Here is a 21,208-nt window from a genome sequence, read left to right as displayed (position 1 = left end):
AAACCTGTACACAAATATTCATTGCATCCTTATTTGTAATAGCCAAGAACTGGAAACAATGCAAATGTCCTTCAGCAGGTGAATGGTTAAACTAAGGTACATTAATAACATGGAATACTACTCAGAGAAAGAAAGGAACTATTGATACATTGAACAACTTGGATGGATCTCAAGAATATATTGAGTGAAAAAAGTCAATTTCAAAAGGTTACATACTATGTGATTCCATTTTATAACATACATCAAATAATAAATTTGTGGAGATAGAAAACAGATTAATGGATGGCAGGGGTTAGGAATGGGGAAAGTGTAGGAAGATGTGTATGGCTATGAAGGAGTAGCAAAAAGGAGCCTTAAGGTGATGGAACAGTTCTGGATCCAAATTGTGGGTGGTTACCCAAAGCTACAAGTGATAAAATTGCATAGAAATATAAAACCCACACAAGTGAATTCATATAAAACTGACGAAATCTGAATAAGCTCTGTGGATTGAAGCAATGACAATTTCCTGCCTGTGAAAATTTACTACAGTAGTGCTCCCTTATCCTCAGTGATATGTTCCAAGACCCCCAGTGGATGCCTAAAACCATGGATAAGTACCAAATTCAACATACACTGTGTTTTTTCCTATAAATACTTACCATGTAGGTACAGGGATTTAATTTATAAATTAGGCACAGTAAGAGGTTAACAACAATAACTAATAATAAAATAGAACAAGTATAACTATACTGCAATAAAAGTTATATGAATGTAGTCTCTCTCAAAAAACTAATATTTTCAGACTGTGATTGACCACAGTTAACTGAAACTACAGAGGGCAAAACCATGGATAAGAGGGAAACTACTGTATACTCACGCAAGATGTTACAATGGGGGGAGTCTAGATGAGGGTACATGCTACCTGCCTGTACGTTTTGTTCTGTGACTTCCTGTTAACCTATAATTTTTTCAGAATTAAAACTTATTTTAAAAAGATGTTTTTACTATGAAGATGTAACAGAAATACCCATGCAAAGAGCAAAGTGCCAACATTCATAAAGCAAAACTAAAGGAAATATAGGGAAAAGGAGAAATACATCCTTATTAGGATATAGAAGATCTATACAGCATAATAAGGTAGTTCTCATTGCTAATATTAAGCTCTGTGTAACTGAAAAAAGATAATACATCTTCAAATGTTCAAGAAACTCTTAAAAAACTGACCAAATAACATTCCACCAAAAAATCTCAATAAATTCAAATTAGAAATATTTAACATTCTCTGAAAGCAATACAATAAAATTAGAAATTATAACTAAGACAATAAATGAAAATATAAATATATATTTGCCATCCATAAACAACTCACAGATTATAACTTCCTCCAAAAAAAAAAAATCGTATCTTGACAATAACCAAAATAAATCACTGTACATCAAGACCCATGGCAAAAAACTAAAGCAGTAGTCAGAAAAATGTCATAGTTTAAAATACATGTACAGTGTTAGGGTTTCAACAAATGAAAAACGAAAATAAAAGTTTTGGGATGTTTTTATAAAATGATCACAATACTGGGCTGGGTGCAGTAACTCACACCTGTAATCCCAGCACTTTGGAAGGCTGAGGCAGGCGGATCATGTGAAGTCAGGAGTTTAAGACCAGCCTGACCAACATGGAGAAACTCTGCCTTTACTAAAAATCCAAAGTTAGCCAGGCGTGATGGCACATGCCTGTAATCCCAGCTATTCGGGAGGCTGAGGCAGAAGAATTGCTTGAACCTGGGAAGCAGAGGTTGCGGTGAGCCAAGATTGTGCCATTGCACTCCAGCCTGGGCAACAAGAGCAAAACTCCGTCTTAAGAAAAAAAATGACCATGATACTGAAAGCAGAAAATTTTCCTGGAATTCAAGAATGATTCAATATTTAATATAAACTCTTCGTATCGAGAGAAGATAAAAAAATCATATGATATCTCCATAGATAATGAATGAACTGCAGTTAACAACATTCAACAACCTTTCTTGATTGAAAAAAAAAGAAATTAATTCCATAAGAATAGCTAAAAAGTTCCTTAACATGATCAAATATATGTCTCAGTCCAAAAGTCAGAATAATGCCCAATGGGGAAACATTAGAAGAATTCCCAAAAAAAACACATCAAGTATATCCACTATTTTCTCTACAACTTAACATTGTCCTAAAGGTATTAGCTAACATAACTAGCCAAGAGAAAAAAAAAATCAAATGAAAAAACCAAAAGGAGGTGGTAAAATTATTGCTAGTTACAGATTATATGATTGCATACTTGGACACTCTCGAAGAATCAACCAAAAAACTTATTAGAAACAATAAGATTATGATTGTAGTTGAATATAAAATTAGTATAGAAAATCACTACATTCATATATACAATCAGCTGGGAAATACAAAAAACTCTTTGACTCACTCATCGAAGAATTTGTTGTTCTTTTCTGAATGAAATTAATGCTATTTGGAACATTACTACAGCAGGAATTTTTGTTCAATAATATCTAATGACTTGAACTAAAAAAATATACAAGTGTCCTAGAAGGAAATACTTGGAACTTCAATATAATAGAATCACACAGAGGACAGAGTAAACTTTTTAAAACCTCAATATCCAGTGTTTTACTGTATTCAAACTAAAAATGCTAAAGTTTGAAATATATCAGAATACCTCAAATCAATCAATATCATTAAATCTTCCTTACTTTGGGTAAAAAAATTAACATTCTATAAACCTGGTGGTTTTTCACCAACCTTCATATATGCAACATTTTTTACTTTTTTTTACCCTTTCTGCCAAACTTAAGTGTTTCAGACAACCATAACATAAGCCCTATCTACTTTATCAAAATGTTTTGGATGGGATTTAGCAATACATAAATCTCATGATGGGCTGGGCATGGTGGCTCATGTCTGTAACACTAACACTTTGTGAGGCTGAGCCAGGCAGGTCACTTGAGGCCAAGAGTTCAAGGCCAGCCTGGTCAACATGGTGAAACCCCATCTCTACTAAAAAAACACAAAAATTAGCCAGGCATGGTGGTGAATGCCTACAATCTCGGCAACTTGGGAGGCTGAGGCACAAGAATTGCTTGAGCTTGGCAGGAAGAGGATGCAGTGAGCCAAGATTGCGCCACTGCACTCCAGCCTGAGTAACAGAGTTAAGACTCCATCTCAAAAAAAAAAAAAAGCTAAAGATTAATTGATATACAGGTCTTCACATTTATAACTATGTTGACTTCTTTGTCAGCCTATTTAACCACCAAAGGCTTCAGCAAGAATTACCTTCATATTTAGGCAAAATAATAACAATGATTTATTTTTGTGTAAAGAATAAGAATAGAGTATTTCCAGCTTTTGTTTTTTTGGGGCATATAACTTAACACCAATCTTCCTTACTAACTAATGTCTTCTTTATTATACATAAAAGCCATATCTAAAAATTCCTTTTGAGTTTATTTCTGAATTCTCACATCTCTATCTTTGGTCTATATGCCTATTTATATACACTGTACCAAGCTATTTTAATTAATGAAGCATTATAAAGTATTTGATACATGGTAGACCTCTGCTTCTCATTCCTCTTCTTTTTTAGAATTCCCATGGTTATTCTTACATGCTATTTTTCCATTAAAACTATGGAATATGTACACCTAGATTTTTTTTTAATATTATTGGCATTTTTACTGTGATCACACATTTTTAGATTAATTTAGAGAGAACTGATCTCATTATAATGCTGAGTTTTTCCATCCAATAATAGGGTATATTCCTTAATTATGTCTGAGTACACAATTCTTTTTCTTTTTCTTTTTTTTTTTTTGAGACAGAGTCTCACTCTGTTACCAGGGCTGGAGTGCAGTGGCGCAATCTCGGCTCACTGCAACCTCTGCCTCCTGGGTTCAAGAGATTCTCCTGCCTCAGCTTCCTGAATAGCTGGGATTATAGGTACCCACCACTACGCCCAGCTAATTTTTTGTATTTTTAGCACAGACACGGTTTTGCCATGTTGGCCAAACTGGTCTCAAACTCCTGACCTCGTGATTCACCCACCTCGGCCTCCCAAAGAGTTGGGATTACGGGCGTGAGCCACTGCACCGAACCCACAATTCTTTAAGTATGAAATCATATTGAATGAGTATCTATCAAGCAAGGAATGCTTGCAAAATTATTTTCTTATCTACCAAACTAAGAGTAAATATCAAGAGGTGTTCATAGACACTGACACCTTCTCCTTTAAGAACCAACTATAGTTGATGAAAGACACTTGTATTTTTATTAGCATATCATGAAACAAACATTTAACTTTCTTCAAAAGGTTACAAACTATGTCAACATAGCTAGACTGAGGAAATACCCAACGTGTGCTACTTGCAGGGAGAGAGGGATGAAGGCATGAAAATTGTATAAGAACAAATCCCTACCGTTAAATGGCTTTCAATTAAAGTTGGAGATACAAGAAGAGAAATAGGAATATGACCACCTTCCTCAATTCCCTTGTTTAAATTTCTTCCCCAACAACCCCATTTTGAGATGCAAAAACAAACCAAATAAGAAAATTATGGCTAACTTCTTTTGGAAGGTCAACATCTTATGACAATGATCAGTCTCTAAAATTACAGAGAATGAAATGTCTAGAAAGTTATAATTTGTAAACAAATAAGGTATCCAGAAGTAAAATCTACAAGATTGCTTGTAGCATTAGTCAATGGTAGAAACAAAACTTAATGGTTGCTGACTTAGAAAATGAACCAACTCCCAAGGTAATGCACATTTGCCAGCATAATGCAGAAATACAAACTTGTAACTTTATATAACCTAAACATTCCCTCACTACGGTGTATAGTTTTAATGACTTCTGTGAATATAAATTCAGGATTTATATTGTTTCAGTAATAGTTGAAAAGATCAGAGATAAATACACTATTGAATCTGAAAGGTAGAAAAACAGTATATAGAATTATACTAAATCCCTCCATATTACATTCTGAAGTAAAAATATAATAAAATTTCAAATGATGTTATATGGAGTATTGATATTCTACCATAAAGAATAATTTTGGAATAGTTATACAATATATGCTCAGTCCTGATCCATGACCTCTCCAGTAAAAGCATTTGGGAAACTGGGAGTATGCAGACAACAGTTACTTTTTGCAGATACCAGGTAGATTTCTAAGCTATATAATCAATGTAGACAGTGTTGAGCAAAACAACGTATTTTATTGCCCCTTTTGCCTTTAAGTCTTTAAGTAAATCCTAGTCCAGCCCTCAAAACTGATTGCTATAATTTGGATATCTGACTCTCCAAACCTCATGTTTAAATTTGTCCCCCAGTGTTGGAGGTGGGGCCTAATGGGACGTGTTTGGGTCATGGGGGCAGATCTCATGAACAGATGAATGCCCTCCCTGGGGCACGGTGAGAGTTCTCACTCTATTAGTTCCTGGGAGAGCTGGTTATTAAAAAGAGAATGGCACCTCCCCCATCGCTTGCTTTCTCTCTCGCCAAGTGATCTCTGCATAAGCTGACTCCCTGTCACCTTCTGCCAGGAGTGAAGCAGCCTGAAGCCCTAACCAGATGCAGATGCTGGTATCATACTTCTTGTACATTCTGCAGAGCCATGAGCCAAATAAACCTCGTTTCTTTATAAACTACCCAGCCTCCGGTATTCCTTCACAGCAACAGACTAAGACACTGTTTCCCAAAGAAAAAAGTCCAGGGATAAGCTCACATTACACACAAAAGGCAACAACTCACATTACACACATAACAAAACGTCCTGTGTTGTTTTCTTTTTACCACAACGTTCACTTTCACATTGTTGTGTTTTATTTCATGCTTTTTTGATTGTCATCAATCAGAAGGACAATGCTATTCTGTGTTGGATGCCCGGTCTATGCTTCAAAAAGTAAAAAGCTCACTGAAATAGAAGCTACAACGGTGGAGAACGAGGTCACAAATATCAATGAGACAAAGTGAAAAATGGCTCTGAAGTTTAACAAGCCAAGAAATACTAGATGCAGGTGATGCACAAAAATCAGAGGGACACTGTAAGGATAAGAAAGCTTCATACCCAAAATAGCAGAAAGATCAAATTGAAGAAATTAAATTTTTCAAGAAATGAAGTTTTCCTGCTTCTAAAGAGCAATTAGTATACGATTTATTTGCCAAAAAAAAAAAAATCTTTTATGAATCATAATAGCAAATCTAGTGGATGACAGTTTTTGGATAGTCGTTAGAATCAGCACAGTAGAGTTCTCTATCAGACATTCTGTTACAACTAGATACAAATCTTTTATGATCAAAAAAAATCAATCTTTATATGGACATAGATGTAAAGCGTATTTTTGAAAATTTAAAAGTGCTTAAATCAACTAAACATCTCATACTTTTTTCTAAATTTCTTTTCTCTCCTCTTGCAAAAAAATATAAGAGAAACAAGAAAAAGGGGCTCACAAATTATAAAATCCACTACCACTCCTGGGATAAAAGCATTCCGAAAGATTTCAAAAAATGAAAATAAAAAAATTAGCAGAGACAATTATTTTGCAATATTATGCATGCACTCAATTTCAGCTCTGATAGCTACATATAAACTTAGAATTTTACAAGCTTCAGGAATTCCAACTTGAAAATATGCCCGGCACTAAAGACTAAACAAACACATTTTTTTATAGTAGCACCCAGACTGAGGCAATGCCCCTATTAAATGCTCCCATAGCATTTTACACTCCTCTTTTACAACATTTATCATACTCATTACTTAATGTTTGCAGTCTAAGATATACAGTCAGAGAGTTTTGTATTTTTATGCACCATACACCATTATAATCCAATGTCTAAACAATTGATACCCATAAATGTTTGTTGACTGAATAAACAAACTTTTTATTAAATTGTCTCTCAAAATTCTCAGTCATGATACCAGTGCTATATTATAAAATATTTCTAAAATAAGGGTCAATTGCTTTATAGCAGTGACTATATAGCAGTAAAAGAGGGGAAGAGAGCTGGGTGAATGGAATCTATTCAGAATAATTTGAGTAGTTATTCTTTTGGTTTTACAAACCCTGGCCCACTTGCCGTTACCCTCCATTCCATGCCCAATGCCCCTAGGGGAGCATGGACATCTATTAGAAAAATTACAAAACACTGCAATATAGAGCAATTATTACTCATATTACTAGGTAATATTCCTCAAGTATATTGGATTACAAATGAAAGTTTAAAACAATTTTCCTGCTATTTAAAAAAAAAATCTTTTCAAATTGTCAGAAAAATTCAAACTCAATCAGATATTACCATTTAATAATAAAGAGACTAATGCATATTAGATATGCATTAAGACTATCTAGTCAGAAAAGCAAAAGATCAACAAAGAATAATTTACTTACATCAATGGAAAAGCAAAAAATGGGAGTGTCATGGCAAGTCTTGCTGTAAATTCATCAGGAAGATACCATAAATATACAATTAAGCATGTAAACAGATAGAGAACTGAGGAATACAGAATTAATCTTCCAACCCATAATTTTTGTAATCTCTGATTTTTTTCCCTGAATTCTTCCAATGCTTGAATTTCCTGTTAAGAGAAAATTACTCCATGTTAATAAATTTCAAACTTCATTACAAAATTCAAATGTTAAAAAATTTTAACATGACAGAAAGATTATATTTAAAAACTCTCAAAGTTCAATAAAGTATAATACCCTAACAGTTTAAAACAAAACATAATATGAAAAAGAAAACTATAAATGAAGTTAAAAATTTATAACATTTATTCTGACAAATCATTTTTATAATGCAAAATTAATTACTATTTTTAACCTATCAAATTGGCAAAGATTCTGGGAATGAAACTGGTATCAGTAAATAACATTTGTTAAGTAATTAATAATTCTTCCTATGAAAAAGATTTTTAAAATCTAGCAATAAGAAAAAGAATAAAAATTAAAACAGCAACTCATCTATTTATCACTCTCAATATTCCCAGAAAATAATCATTTTTGATAATAGTACACAAAAAGCTGTGAAAATTTTGTAGACTGATAAAAACTGTTGTAAGCTATCTCATCTATTCTGTCCTACCTGTAACATTGATTTACAGCACATTACAGCTCGAATTTCATTCAAATTGGCTCTGTTACTTGATGCAGACTTCTTAAGTCACTGATAGACTGGATTTTTTTGAGATCACATAACATTAAAGTTCTCAGACTCACTCTACATCATTTCTAAATTCCCATACCAGGTTTGGTCTCCAAAATACATACAATAATATTTACTTAGAACCTAAAATGAATTAAAATACCTCACAGCCAAAGAGCATACCTTATCTATACTTTCTAGAACTTCTACAGTTGAAGGCTTTGTCTGTTATGGAAACAGAAATAAGATACAGCATTAAAACTTATTATCACAAACCTTTATATTTTGATATAATCATTAAAGAACATTTATTTCAAAATTAAATTTTCTCAAATGTTGTCATGCAAGTATGTATTCTTGTTTATTTATAACTAAAATTTATTTAAATAAAAATAATTACAAACAGGCTACATAAAATTAAAGAAATAAGAATTTCCCTACTTAACTTTTTAATCTTAGAAAGACTTTTAATTCCGATAGCTCAATAGGTTACCATTCTTAACCTCAATAGAACACACTGGTACAGAAAGAAACAAATTTTAGCCAGGCACGGTGGCTCACACCTGTAATCTCCGTACTTTTGGAGGCCAAGGCAGGTGAATCACTTGGGGTTAGGAGTTTGAGATCAGCCTGGCCAACATGGTGAAACCCCACCTCAACTAAAAATTAGCTGGGCATGGTGGCATGCACTTGTAATCCCAGCTACTCGGGAGGCTGAGGCACAAGAATTGCTTGAACCCGGGAGGCAGAGGTTGCAGTGAGCCAAGATTGTGCCACTGTACTCCAGCACTCCAGCCTGGCCGACAAAGCGAGACTCCATCTAAAAAAAAAAAAAAAGAAAGAAAAAGAAAAGAAAAACAAATTTTCCTCCAAAAAAATTCCTTAGGAATTATTACTCAAAAGAATTAACATATTAAAAAATTTACAGACTAAATATGGTCTGATCTGCTACTGCTAAAAGTTCACTTAGGACTCTGGAGGTCAAAATCAACAGGCTATCTTTTTTCTAAATTCCTAAAGTGCTTTTTGAAGACCAGATTTTAAAAGGACATCTAAGAATACTTCATTATAGCAAAGCTTGTTTGCCAAAGATGTTTTTTATACATCAAGAATAAAGACCAGCCAAAGCCATTCATAAAACACTTGAAAAAATATTTACCAATTACATACTCAACAATCCAAGAAGGTAATGAATATCAGTTCATTGTAGTTCCCATAAGAGTTGTTAACATTAGAGTTAACCATATGAAATTGACATTTTGCTAAGTTGAAGAAGTTGAATACTGGCAATTTCATATGGTTCAACCTAATATGAAAGACAAAGGAAAAGAGATAAATTTGATCTTTGGACAGATTATTATAAGGTCATAACACGGTCAATATAACGCTAATCCAAAACAAGGCTGTTCCAGCAATAGCCCAAAAACTGAATTATGTACCGAGTACAGTTAGACTCCATTATTATAGTAATAAGGAATAAAAAAATAAGTAGTTTATCCTAGACTACTTTATCTCCTCTGACATTTGAAAAGAACATTTATATAATTTATACAATTCATATTTTCTAGCTGTAACTTTGAGGTACTTCCTCTAAAATCTTATGCAATAAAACCAAACTGCATGTCTAATTTTGTTTAACCTGTAATTTCTACAAGCATATATAGTGTGACTTCAGTTAATATTTATGACAAGCTTCAAGTAAAAAGAATCTGTAAAAAACAAGTATGGTATAATATACTTCTTTTCTTTTCTTTTTTTTTTTTTTTTCTGAGACAGAGTCTTGCTCTGTCACCCAGGCTGGAGTGCAGTGGCAGGATCTTGACTCACTCACTGCAGCCTCCGCCGCCTGAGTTCAAGCTGTTCTCCTACCTAAGCCTCCCGAGTAGCTGCAATTATGGGTGTGCACCACCACACCCAGCTAATTTTTGTATTTTTAGTAGAGACAAGGTTTCACCATGTTGGCCAGGCTGGTCTCAAATTCCTGACCTCGTGACTCACCCACCCCGGTGCCCCAAAGTGTTGGGATTACAGGCGTTAGCCACAGCCCCTAGCCTAGAATACTTATTTTCAACTACCTTTCAAAGGAAGGTAGGCACTTCGGAAGTCTAAGAAGAAAATGAGAAATGATAGCCATTTGCACACAAATACATAAATACAGAAATAAAAATAATTCATACATCAAAGTGAAATAACTCTGTTAAACAGAGGCATTGGACACCTATAGAACAAGTGGAAGTATTAAAATTAAAAAATAGAAAAGTAATTCAGAAGAGAAGAAAAAAAGAGTTAAGGAAAATAGCAAACTGCTATTCAAGACTATAATTAAAGAAACTTTCACAAATAGCTTTATGTGACATTTTTATATTAGACTCAAGAACTAGCTGTCAAGAAAAGTACCTTACCCTCCATCGAGAAAATAATCCACCCATCTTTTATTTGTAGAAACTGATATTTATTTGCACAATGATAAATATCATCAATTGTCCAAAGGAATTCACAGCTAGAAATAAAGCAAGTATTTAAATGTTAGGTTAAATACACACCATATCCACTATAGACAATGCAATACTGCCTAAAAAAGTTATGAAATATTAATTTCTTTGGACTCCACACATGGAATTTCATTTCACATAGTCATTGGGATAGAATCTATCTTTTTTCTTTTTCTTTTTTTTTTTTTTTTTTTTTTTTGAGACATAGTCTTTCTTTATTGCCCAGGCTGGAGTGCAGTGGCGAGATTTCAACTCACTACAAATTTAAGCAATCTTGTGCCTCAGCCTCCTGAGTGGCTGGGACTACAGGTGCATGCCACTACGCCTGGCTAATTTTTGTATTCTTGGTAGAGACGGAGTTTCACCATGTTGGCCAGGCTGGTCTTGAGCTCCTGGCCTCAAGTGATCCACCTGCCTCGGCCTCCCAAAGTGCTGAAATTACAGGTGTGAGCCATCGCACACTGCCAAGTCCATCTTTTAAAAATTCATTCTTCAAAACCAGAACAGATTTAAAAGTGAAAATAAAGCTTTTCAAGCTTTTTAAATGACAATGCAGTTTAGAAATGTATATTCTTACCATTTAGCTATTTTCTATTCTTTAAAATAGGTTCTCTATATTGCTCTTGTAACAAAGTTTTACGATACTACTTTCATACTACATACTTAAATAATTTTTACCACCCAGCTGTCACCCAACTAAACTAGTTATTTGGAATAGGAGTGTTTTACAATGTCAACATCTCTTTACAAGTAATAATAGAAAGCCAACTGAGTTTTGAGTAAGAAAATAAGGATTACAAGGCTATCTATGACATTTAGTGAATTACTTAATGATTCTGAGCCTTAATTTTCTTTTCTCTAAATTAGAGTTAATAATCCCACCACTTTCTCACAGGATAGTCTTTAATATTACCATCTTACAGATCAGAAAACTAAGTGAAAAGAAGATTCGTGATTTGTCCAGCTCAGAAGCAATATGGCCTATAGTCCCTTTATCTTCAGATTTCTAGTCTCTATTACTAAATACTGCTGTTCAATATCCAAATAAACATTTCTCCCTGACATTTTGTATAAGTCCCTCAAGCCAGCTGACCTTCAATTCAGCTAGCTCTATAACCACTTCTTTTACTTGTTTTTGTATTACTCTCGAATGTTTTATAATAGATTCAACAATATTATATTCTAAATCAACTTACTGGACAATAATTACATAAATTTTTATTCTTTTAAGTTGAAATGGTAAAAGTATATTTTCAAACTGACGTATTTTAACCAGGTTACTGTTAGATACTTGCCAATATATAAAACTACTTATTTTCCACCCAAAAAAGGTTACCTGTGTCATGCTTCTCACACTTTTTAACCATACATGTAATCAGAAAATACCAGCATCAATTAAGAACCCTCACTCTGCAACATTATTTATATGCTGTAATTAGCATAAGGCATAGCTATCTTGGAGTTTCTGAGAAAAGTAGCAAATTGCTTAACTATAAAATACTTTTACTTACAAAGTAATTTTAAAGGACAGAAATACCTATAATGTGTCTTGAAAAACTCTAATGTTTATATGAATGTTTCAAGTCATATTTAAGTTGCAATCTAAATATTATTAATCATTTAGTATTAGCTTAGTACTCAAATTTCTCAAATGTGGTTGTAGAAAATCCAGGAACTTGAATGAATTAAACTATAAATTTCTATCTGAATTATGACAGTAAATGAATCTAAAAACCTTCTTGAGATGCTAAAAATAATTACCAAAAAGGTGGGTGGAGGGAGTAGATTCATATGAATCACTTGTTGTTCTCAAAATATACATCATTCCACTATTTTAGAACTAGTGTATAGTGTCTAGCAGTGTTCTGTACACAACCAACCCACATATTCTGGTCTAAAGTAGAATTATATCCTTCTATGTCAAGTTTGTAACCATCACACCCTGAGACTATGATCAGAATTTTTAATATTTGAAATTAATGACAAGAACAATATCAGCCAAATACTTAATAAATACTTCGTTTCTAGCAGGCCCTAAAACAAATGAGATGTATGTGTGTGTGTGTGTGTGTGTGTGTCTGTGTGTGTGTGTGCATGCACACGTGTATGTTTGCGTGTGCATGCGCACACACGCACACGTGTTTTGAGACAGGGTCTTACTCTGTCACCAAGACTGCAGTACAGTGGCGTGATCTTGGCTCACTACAACCTCTGTCTCCAGGGTTAAAGTAATTCTCCCACCTCAGCCTCCAAAGGTGTAGCTGGGACTATAGGCACACGCCACCACACCTGGCTGATTTTTTTTTTTTTTTTTTTTTTTTTGGTAGAGACGAGATTTTCACCATGTTGGCCAGGTTGGTCTGGAACTCCTGGCCTCAAGTAATCTGCCCACCTCAGCCTCCCAAAGTGCTGGGATTATAGGCGTGAGCCACCATGCCCGGCCCAAATGCTTTATATTAATTTTAGCATTTAGATACTACTATACCTCCATTTTACAAATGAGATACCTAAGGCAAGAGAAGTAGTGTGCTAACTAACATCCCAAAGACAGTAAGCAGCAGAACCAAACATATTTTAACTTTTTTAAGTACCCACTTATTACCAATAACACAAAATCAGAAATAAAGTCTGCTTTACTTCTCAGTCTGTCTGTTGCCAAGGCTGAAGTGCAGTGGTGCGATCTCAGCTCACTGCAACCTTCATTGTTATAGCAATTTTTCTATCAAATTCTGATATTAAATACACATGTAATAGGTGGTACTTTCTAACAGATGTGAAAACATAACAAAATTAAATAATTAAATCAAATATTTCTCCATAGCTTTAATTTCATACCTCTTCTCTATTCAACCACTGGTTCTCTCCTTTCCACCCAAACATCTTAACTCCAAGTCCTGTGGCCCATCACTTACTGTGAAATTTTGGACAAATCAGTTATTTAACCTATCTGCTACTCCATTTCCTCATCTGTAAAAGAGGGATAGATAGTTAAGGACCCTCTTAAATGTTGAAAGGCTTGAATGACACAATGTATTCTAAACTATTTACAACAGTGCCTGACACATAGTGATTGCTCAATATAAATTGTTTTAATTGCTGTGGTTGTTGCCATTTTCTAATCCATCTCTCATTTCTTTCAAATACATGGAAAATACATGTGAACCAAATAACCCTTGCATTTCCTTCTGAGGCATAAATCAATTTGCTGGCCCTGGATTGAACAGATGGTTCAACCTCAAGTGACTTGTCTCCAAGAACTCTTCCATTAACATGTACAGAGGGTCTCTTTCCACTCTGATACCACAACAGGATCTGTCATGACCTTAAGAGCTGGGTGCATCTAAGTGTGTTTTTCTTTGAGACAGAGTCTCACTCTGTTGCCCAGGCTGGAGGGCAGTGGCACAATCTCAGCTCACTGCAACCTCTGCCTCTTGGTTTCAAGTGATTCTCTTGCCTCAGCCTTCCATATAGCAGGGATTACAGGCGTGTGCCACCACTCCCAGCTAATTTTTGTGTTTTTAGTAAAGACAGGGTTTCACCATGTTGCCCAGGCTGGTCTCAAACTCCTGACCTCAAGTGATCTGCCTGCCTCGGCCTACCAAAGTGCTGGAATTACAGGCGTGAGCCACCACACCTGGCCTATGTTTTTCAATGAACAATAATGTCTACCACCTTATTTGAATGTTTTCTGCTAATGGCTATTCACACTCAGGTTTGGGTGTCAGAATTTTAAATCTTGGAAAATGTTTTTCTTAAATTTTCACCTTACTCCAAGCCACATTAAAATAATGTAATAAAACAGATCTGGATTCAAAATATGGCTCAACCACAGACTATGCAATCTTGGACAGATTAACTAAACTCTCCAAGCCTCAGTTACTGCATTTGCAAAATGGTAAAAATATCTACAGTTCATGGAATTGTTGTATAAATTAAATAAAATTATGTATGATTTGGCACAGTGTCTAACACATAGTAAGTGCTTAATAAATTATGGCCATTATTATTATCAGAAAACAGATGTCATATTTATATGAAACACATTTCTAACTACTTATAAACAAAGCACCTATTCCCTAATTCTAAAATTGAAAATTATATTACAGTTTGTGTTTTTACTAAAATCAATCGCTCTCATTTTCTCTAGCATAAGAAATAAAGCAAAATATTTTGCAGACTCTGCCATTAAACAACCTTGTAGGCCTTTGAAGAAAACAGCAAAGAAAGTTTTATGTTTATCAAGTTCTAAAGTATAAGCTATTTAATCACCATCAACAGTACCTCCATAACATATTGTACTATACAATTGAAGAATAAAGGTGATTTGTTCTAGAACTCTAACTTTCAAATATCGTAACTGAAAAGACAATTCTGAAATAGCCCAAGCCACATTTATTGCTCCTCAAAAAAAAAAAAAAAAAATTGAGTGCTTAATCTATTATATATTAAGTGCTTAATATACAATGATTAAGTGCTTGCTTTCATGCTAAGCCAATTTTCATCCAAACTAAATGCCACCAAAAAAATTACTATTTGGTTATAAAGATTTCTATATGAAGTCATACCTTTTTAATAGCCATATAACTTCTCCCTTTTCTTGTATTATCTTCCAAGTTAATAATATATAAACACTATATGAGTTTATTAACAGCATTACTGAGCTGATCTCAATAGATGACAGAGAAACTTAAAATTCTAATTTTAAACGCACCACTCCTGTTTAAGAAAATGTGTAAAAGTCAACTTGGTCTTCTGGGAGCTGCTGAGGAAAAGAGATAGTATTCCCTGCCAGGTTGAACATACTCCTGAAACCAAGCTTACTCACACCCACCAAGCCACTGTTGAAGAGTCAATTTTGTCAGTGCTGACACCCAGGCCACAAACAAAGGAGAAAACAGTAGACACTAAGCAACAAACAACGGAGGCCAGGGGGGAAAAGCGGAACACGGAAAACTCAGTGACTCACGGGTCTTGCTTAGTACTGTGACAGCACCATCAGCAACGCTGAGTTCACCAATTACAACTCTTTCACAATCCGTAAACTACGTACTGATGGAATCTAGATTTGTTTTTCTCCTCCTGCCACGCCTCTGACACTACGCATCTTCGCCCTTCCCCTCCACCCCACAGCCCACCATCCCTGGAATAAGGACAATGGTTGGAGCGCCTCTTCTCTAAGTGGCACGTACTCCACGCCCACACGCCAGAGCCCAGCAGCATGACACTGACAGTTTCCAGTCCCTTCTGATCTTTCCAACTCTTGGAGCCAACACACAACTCAGAAAAACAAGAGGCGGACAGAACGCTCAAAGCGGATGGCTGGGCGTAGGAAATGCTAGTTTGGGACTTTCTGACCCTCCGACTCGACACAGGTGGGCCAAAGAGCTGGGGCTCAAGACAGTCACCACCTGGAATCTCCCAGAACGAAGCTAGAGAAACTACCAGCCCTAGAGGGAAGAAAAGGGTCTCGAGACTCCAGCACCACCCCTGCCAGTGTGCTGAGAAATCCAGGGTACAAGGCGGCGAGCCTGGGTCTGCGCGCACCACCGCGCAGCCAGACTAGCCGCCGCCGCAGAGCTCTAGGCCCCTTGGCAGGAGGCGGGGGTACCGCGGAGAGGCAAGCCGGGAACCCGCAGCTTATTTCCCAGGGGCACAGCTCAGCATGCCTCTCCCCTGCAGAGCCCTCCCAACTGCCCTCGTCTTGAGCGTTCTACCTGCGAGGATCGGGCGCAGCCCGGCCTGGGCGTCCACCCCAGCCAGTCTCGGCCGCCACCGCGCAGCCTGCCTCCGGAGCAGGCAGCAGCAGCCACTGACAGAGAGACTGGCCCGGCCAACTCCTTCCCATCAAACCCCGCGCTCCCGTCGCTCGCCAATTGGCGCCGCGGCCGACGCGCGCCGCTCCCCCGACACGTGACCCTACCCGGGGCGGGCAGTTGTCGGGGCGGGTGGGACTGGAGGTCGGCCTGCAGGTGTCTGTGCCTGTGGCCTCCGTAGCCAGCCTAGGCTGCTTTTTGTCGCGTTGCAGGCATGTACTGCCATTTATTATGACTCTTAGAATATAGTTATTTCTTACTCTTCCGCTGCCTCCTTTGCTTTTAAAGCCTGTTCTGCCAGGTCTCGCTGGAAAAGGAAACCCCTGAAACTGGTCCTGGTGGTCTCAGACCGCTGCGCCAGCGAAGACTGGGGAGTTAAGGAGGATGGAGATGGGTGCGTCTGGAAAGGAGTCCGTCCTGAGGAGTCCCCGATCAGCTGTCAGCCCGCCGGCAGCAGAGCAACTTAAGACTACACAGCCCAGGAGAAGCCAGTTCCCATTCAAGTCAGAGGAGAAAAGTCAGCCTGGCCCCCAGGAGTGCTTGACGCTCTGTCATTCACGGACGTCAAAAAGGGTCATTTGATGACTTGGACGCTTACCTCACCGGCGTGAGGTAAGCTTCAAACGCCATATCATGTTACTTTAAAGCCTGCGGATAACAACATAAGCTGAGTTTTCTATCTTAGAACTCTCAACCTCAAGAACACTCTCCACAGGCCCTGATAGGTGAACCCACAAAAAACCACTCAGGCTATATTTGACTCAGATTTGAAACGCTGCCTAAATGGTATTAAGTTTCCTCCTCAACTGGAAAAGACAAATAACAAATGATACCTGAATGAGAAAAAGACTAGACGTGCATACAGTAGTGTGTGAGCAGGGAAACTTCAGCAAAGGTTTTTATCATGCTTTACCCCTTTTACTTGCTCTACTCCATGTGCAGACATTTTTTATGGTTTTTTTTTTCTATTTTAGTTACATACACAAAAGTTTCATTGATTTTTAAAGAGTATGGTAGTTTTAATATGTTACATTTAAACTTCGACGATGCAAAGAGGTTATCAGGAAGCTAAGCATTGTCTGGTTCGTAAGAATAATTTATTATGCTAGAAGCTACCACATAATTCACTGTGGAAGTTGCTTGCCCTAATTGCCTAAAATATTTAGTTACAGTTCTGTACACTTGAAAGGCTGAAAGGAAGGGAACTAAAGTTTAGTGTGTTACTGTGGATCACTTTCCAAATGTAGAAGAAAATGGACAGAAACATTTCACCAGTTTTGATATGGAAATTTAGCCATTTTGTTTTTCAACCTTTGCTGTTTCAAAGTATTAAAATCCTGTGCAGTTTTGCAAATACATTTCACCTCAGAAAGATCTCCTTTCCTAAGAAGACAGGGAAGAATGGCTTTCCACTTGCCAATAATGTGTCCTCTGGTTTAATTGAGCCATCAATGTCTGTATTCCAGCCTGGGCTACCAAGCAAGACCCCACCTCTTAAAAAAAGGGGGCAGTAATGGGGGGTGGGGTGAGGGGACAGAGAAGAGCTGGCTGATGCACCAGAGTCCAGAAAACTACTCCTGAGATAAAATTCCCTAGGGAATTGCTCTACCAAGACTAAAGATTTGACCTGGCAAGAGGAGGGAGAGAAGTATTTAATCATTAACTCTTTTAATCCTCCCAACAACCTTTTTAGTATAGTATCATTTTTCAAATGAGGAAACTGAAAAGTAGAAAGATTATGTACACTGCTGAAGGTAACAACATAAAAGATTATGCACACCATTGTTACCTTCAACAGTGTACATAATCTTTCACTGCCTCCTTTATATCAAGAAGAGTTCATCAAGCAAATAAAGTGAGGGAAAGACATTACAAGCAGAGGAATCAACATATACACTATTGTGACTGGACTTCAGGCTACAGGGTGATTCCAAGTATTTATTCACAAGGCCGTGTGTTAAGTGCTGAGGATGCAGGGATAAATAAACAGCTGTCCTAAAGCAGCTGACACTAGTGAGAGAAACCTTAAAAGAAAAAGTACAATGTAGACTAAATAAGTTCTGTGATAGAGGCTAATGTTCACGGTATTGGAAAATGATAAGACAACAGCAGCTGGAGGGGATGTGGAAAAGCCAGTGAAGGTGCTGCTTTAGCAGAGTCCAAATGTCAAGAGTTATTCCCTACTAATCCTGAAATTGTTCTGGGATAGGGTCTATGGAAGTGAAATCCAAAGAACAACATAAAAGAACACCAGAGAATACTTTGAAAGAAGAAAAAATTGCTCTAGCCAATGGAGTTTTGAATGGTCTAGTTTAACAAATAGGTTGAATTTATCTAAGTGCTATGAGAACGTACTAAGTGGCATTCATTGATCTTGTCAGAGAGGTTAGGTAAGGCTTCTTTGAGGAAGTCACACTAGACTGGAGATCTGAAAGATGAGAAACTGAAAGGGGGAGAGAGGGAAACAGAGGGACTATCATGTGTAAAGCCCTTTTGTCAGGAGGGAACACCGCAAGCCTGGGGACTGAAAGGAGGCTGTTGTGGCTAGAGTCTAGGTTGCAGGGACAGAGTCCCCCAGTTTGAAGCTGGAGACCAGACTAAGCAGAGTCTGATTGGCCATATTAAGAACTGTAATCTTAAGAGAAAAAGGGAGGGGGAGGGTATTTGACATGATCAGATCTATGTCTTGAAAAGATCATTCCAGCTGCAGTGTGGGAACACAAGCAGAGCCAGCACTGGACTAATTAAATCTATGACTGGTGGTTGGTGTTAGTAGACATTCAAATGGATTGGGATAGGAACAAGGAGATGGACAGAAGCGGGGGAAATGGAACAATAGGAAGTAAAGTGGGAGGTCTTGGTGATGGATTCAAATATCATGGGGGGTGGGATTGGGACTGAGGGAGAAGGAGGAGTCAGATAACTCAGAATTTCTAGCAGACCCAGTGGGTGGATAGTAATGCTATCATTGAGATATGGAGGACACTGGAAGAAAGCCAGGTTTGGGGGGAAAGGGTAATTTCAATTTGAACACGTTTAGTTTAAGATATTTTTGTGACTTCAAGGGAAGATGTAAATAATTGGATCTATGGGTCTGTAGCACTGGGCTGGAGAAAAAAAATGTTACCATTTGCAATTTGTCATTTCCTGCAGGGTACTTCTTTTTTCAAAATATGGATATCTTTATTGTAAGCAAGATGTTTTGTTTTTAAACATATTGAGAAGCACTTGAACCCAGGAGGCAGAGATTGCAGTGAGCCAACATCGCACCATTGCACTCCAGCCTGGGCAACAAGAGAAAAACTCAGTCTGAAAATAAATAAATAAATAAAAATAAATATATTGAGAAGAACAGAACTTTAAAAGTGAGTCTGTAGAGCAGTTTCCCAGACTTCTCTGAGAGTCACCAGGGTCCCTTGTCAAAAACTCAAATTCCCAGACCCCTCGCCTAGAGATTCTGATTTCACTTGTCTGGTATAGGGGGCTAGAAATGTGGATTTTTTAACAAATGCCACTGGAGAGTCTTATCACTGAGTTTCTCTTGGAAGTGGTATGCCAATGTCAGAGGCAACCTGCATAAGAGTCACCACCGTGCTTATTGAAATATAGATTCTCAGGCCCTGCAGACTAAATCTCTAGGGATAGAAGGGTTGTAAGGAATGGAAAAAGGAATATGGTATCATGTCAGGTGGTCCAAGACCTCACACTTCATCTTTGACAGAGGTGTCCTACGCTTTCCACTGGCCAGTGCAGAGGAAAGTGGGTGTCCTTTGCTAGGTGATGCATATTTCAGCAGCAGGCAGCCCTCACAGGCTGCATTATAACAGCTCTTTGCCTAGGCCTCCTGCCCTGTCCACTGAAATGGCACTCAGCCCACTTAGATCATCTCTTTTTTCCACCAATCCTATCAAGGTTCATTGTTCCCTCCTGGCCCCCAAATCTTTTTCCATGTTATTTCCAGCACCCTGTCTTTCTACTCCCGGTTCAGGTGTTTTTCAGCGAATTTCCGTGGCCAGAGGTGGGGAGAAATAGGGTCAAATGCCATGTTTCATTCTTGACATGGCTTTTTTTGTTCTTGAGAACCTACTTTGGAAGCGTTTTTAAAGACTGAGCTGTGGCAGGGAGGAAGAACTTTTCCTCTGCTCTCTTATCTTTCCTCTTTGGGGGACTGCAAATTAGAACGACAAAGATAGCAAGAAAGAAAAAGAATTTAATTACATAGAGAAAGAGAAATTCGCAAATAACTGTGACCCTAGGTTACTAGGGGATGAAGAAGGGCAGAGAGGCCCTTTTAAGAGAATAAATGACTTCTTCAAAGGAAGTGAGGGAGAGACAAAGCACTTAAGAGGAAACAAAAGACTTTTTGGAAAGAAAAATGGACCTTTAGGAGACTAGATGGACGATATGATAGTTTTCTAACAATGTCTGGGTATGGTACAGATGTCTCCTCTCTCAGAAGAAAATATTAGAGTTGCTCCCCAGAAAAGGATTTATAACAATTGAGTTCTTTGGGGTGGCTTTGCTTTTAGGCACATAAGGGATTTCAGGAACTCAAGTGCCTTCAGCTCAAAATAATTTTTATGCGGTTGTAGCTTACTCTGGACCCCTTCAGTTATTTGTTCTCCTTGTAGTCTTGCTGTAACAATTCCAAGTCTCTGTGAGACACTGTAGATGCTTTTGAATAGAGGAAGAATCAGAACAGAATAGAGGAAGAATCAGAACATATGAAGAAAAAAATGATTAGAA

The 21,208-nt window shown here is 37.2% G+C and overlaps 1 protein-coding gene across 4 annotated transcripts in view; it reads right to left on the bottom strand.

Annotated features, from left to right (window-relative positions):
- LNPK (lunapark, ER junction formation factor) overlaps positions 1–16,544 on the bottom strand; it is a 73,779-nt gene extending 57,235 nt beyond the window's left edge. For 3 of the 4 annotated variants that reach the window (XM_032292884.1, XM_032292886.1, XM_032292885.1), the window contains exons 1-4: positions 16,364–16,544; positions 10,560–10,657; positions 8,341–8,382; positions 7,404–7,591 (exon numbers count right to left, since the gene is read on the bottom strand). In XM_032292884.1, coding sequence (XP_032148775.1) covers positions 7,404–7,591; positions 8,341–8,382; positions 10,560–10,586 — 257 coding nt within the window. In that variant the 5' untranslated portion in view covers positions 10,587–10,657; positions 16,364–16,544. Of the gene's footprint in view, positions 1–7,403; positions 7,592–8,340; positions 8,383–10,554; positions 10,658–16,363 lie in introns of all 4 variants that reach the window. The other variant, XM_032292887.1, reaches the window with a different exon arrangement.
- Positions 16,545–21,208: the final 4,664 nt, after the last annotated feature.

Source organism: Sapajus apella, unplaced genomic scaffold (genome assembly GCF_009761245.1).
Source record: "Sapajus apella isolate SASKATOON/1434 unplaced genomic scaffold, GSC_monkey_1.0 scaffold28, whole genome shotgun sequence".
NCBI classification, from domain to species: domain Eukaryota; kingdom Metazoa; phylum Chordata; class Mammalia; order Primates; family Cebidae; genus Sapajus; species Sapajus apella.
The sequence above is the reverse complement of the archived record's forward strand: the minus strand, read 5'-3'. Positions and strand labels throughout refer to the sequence as shown.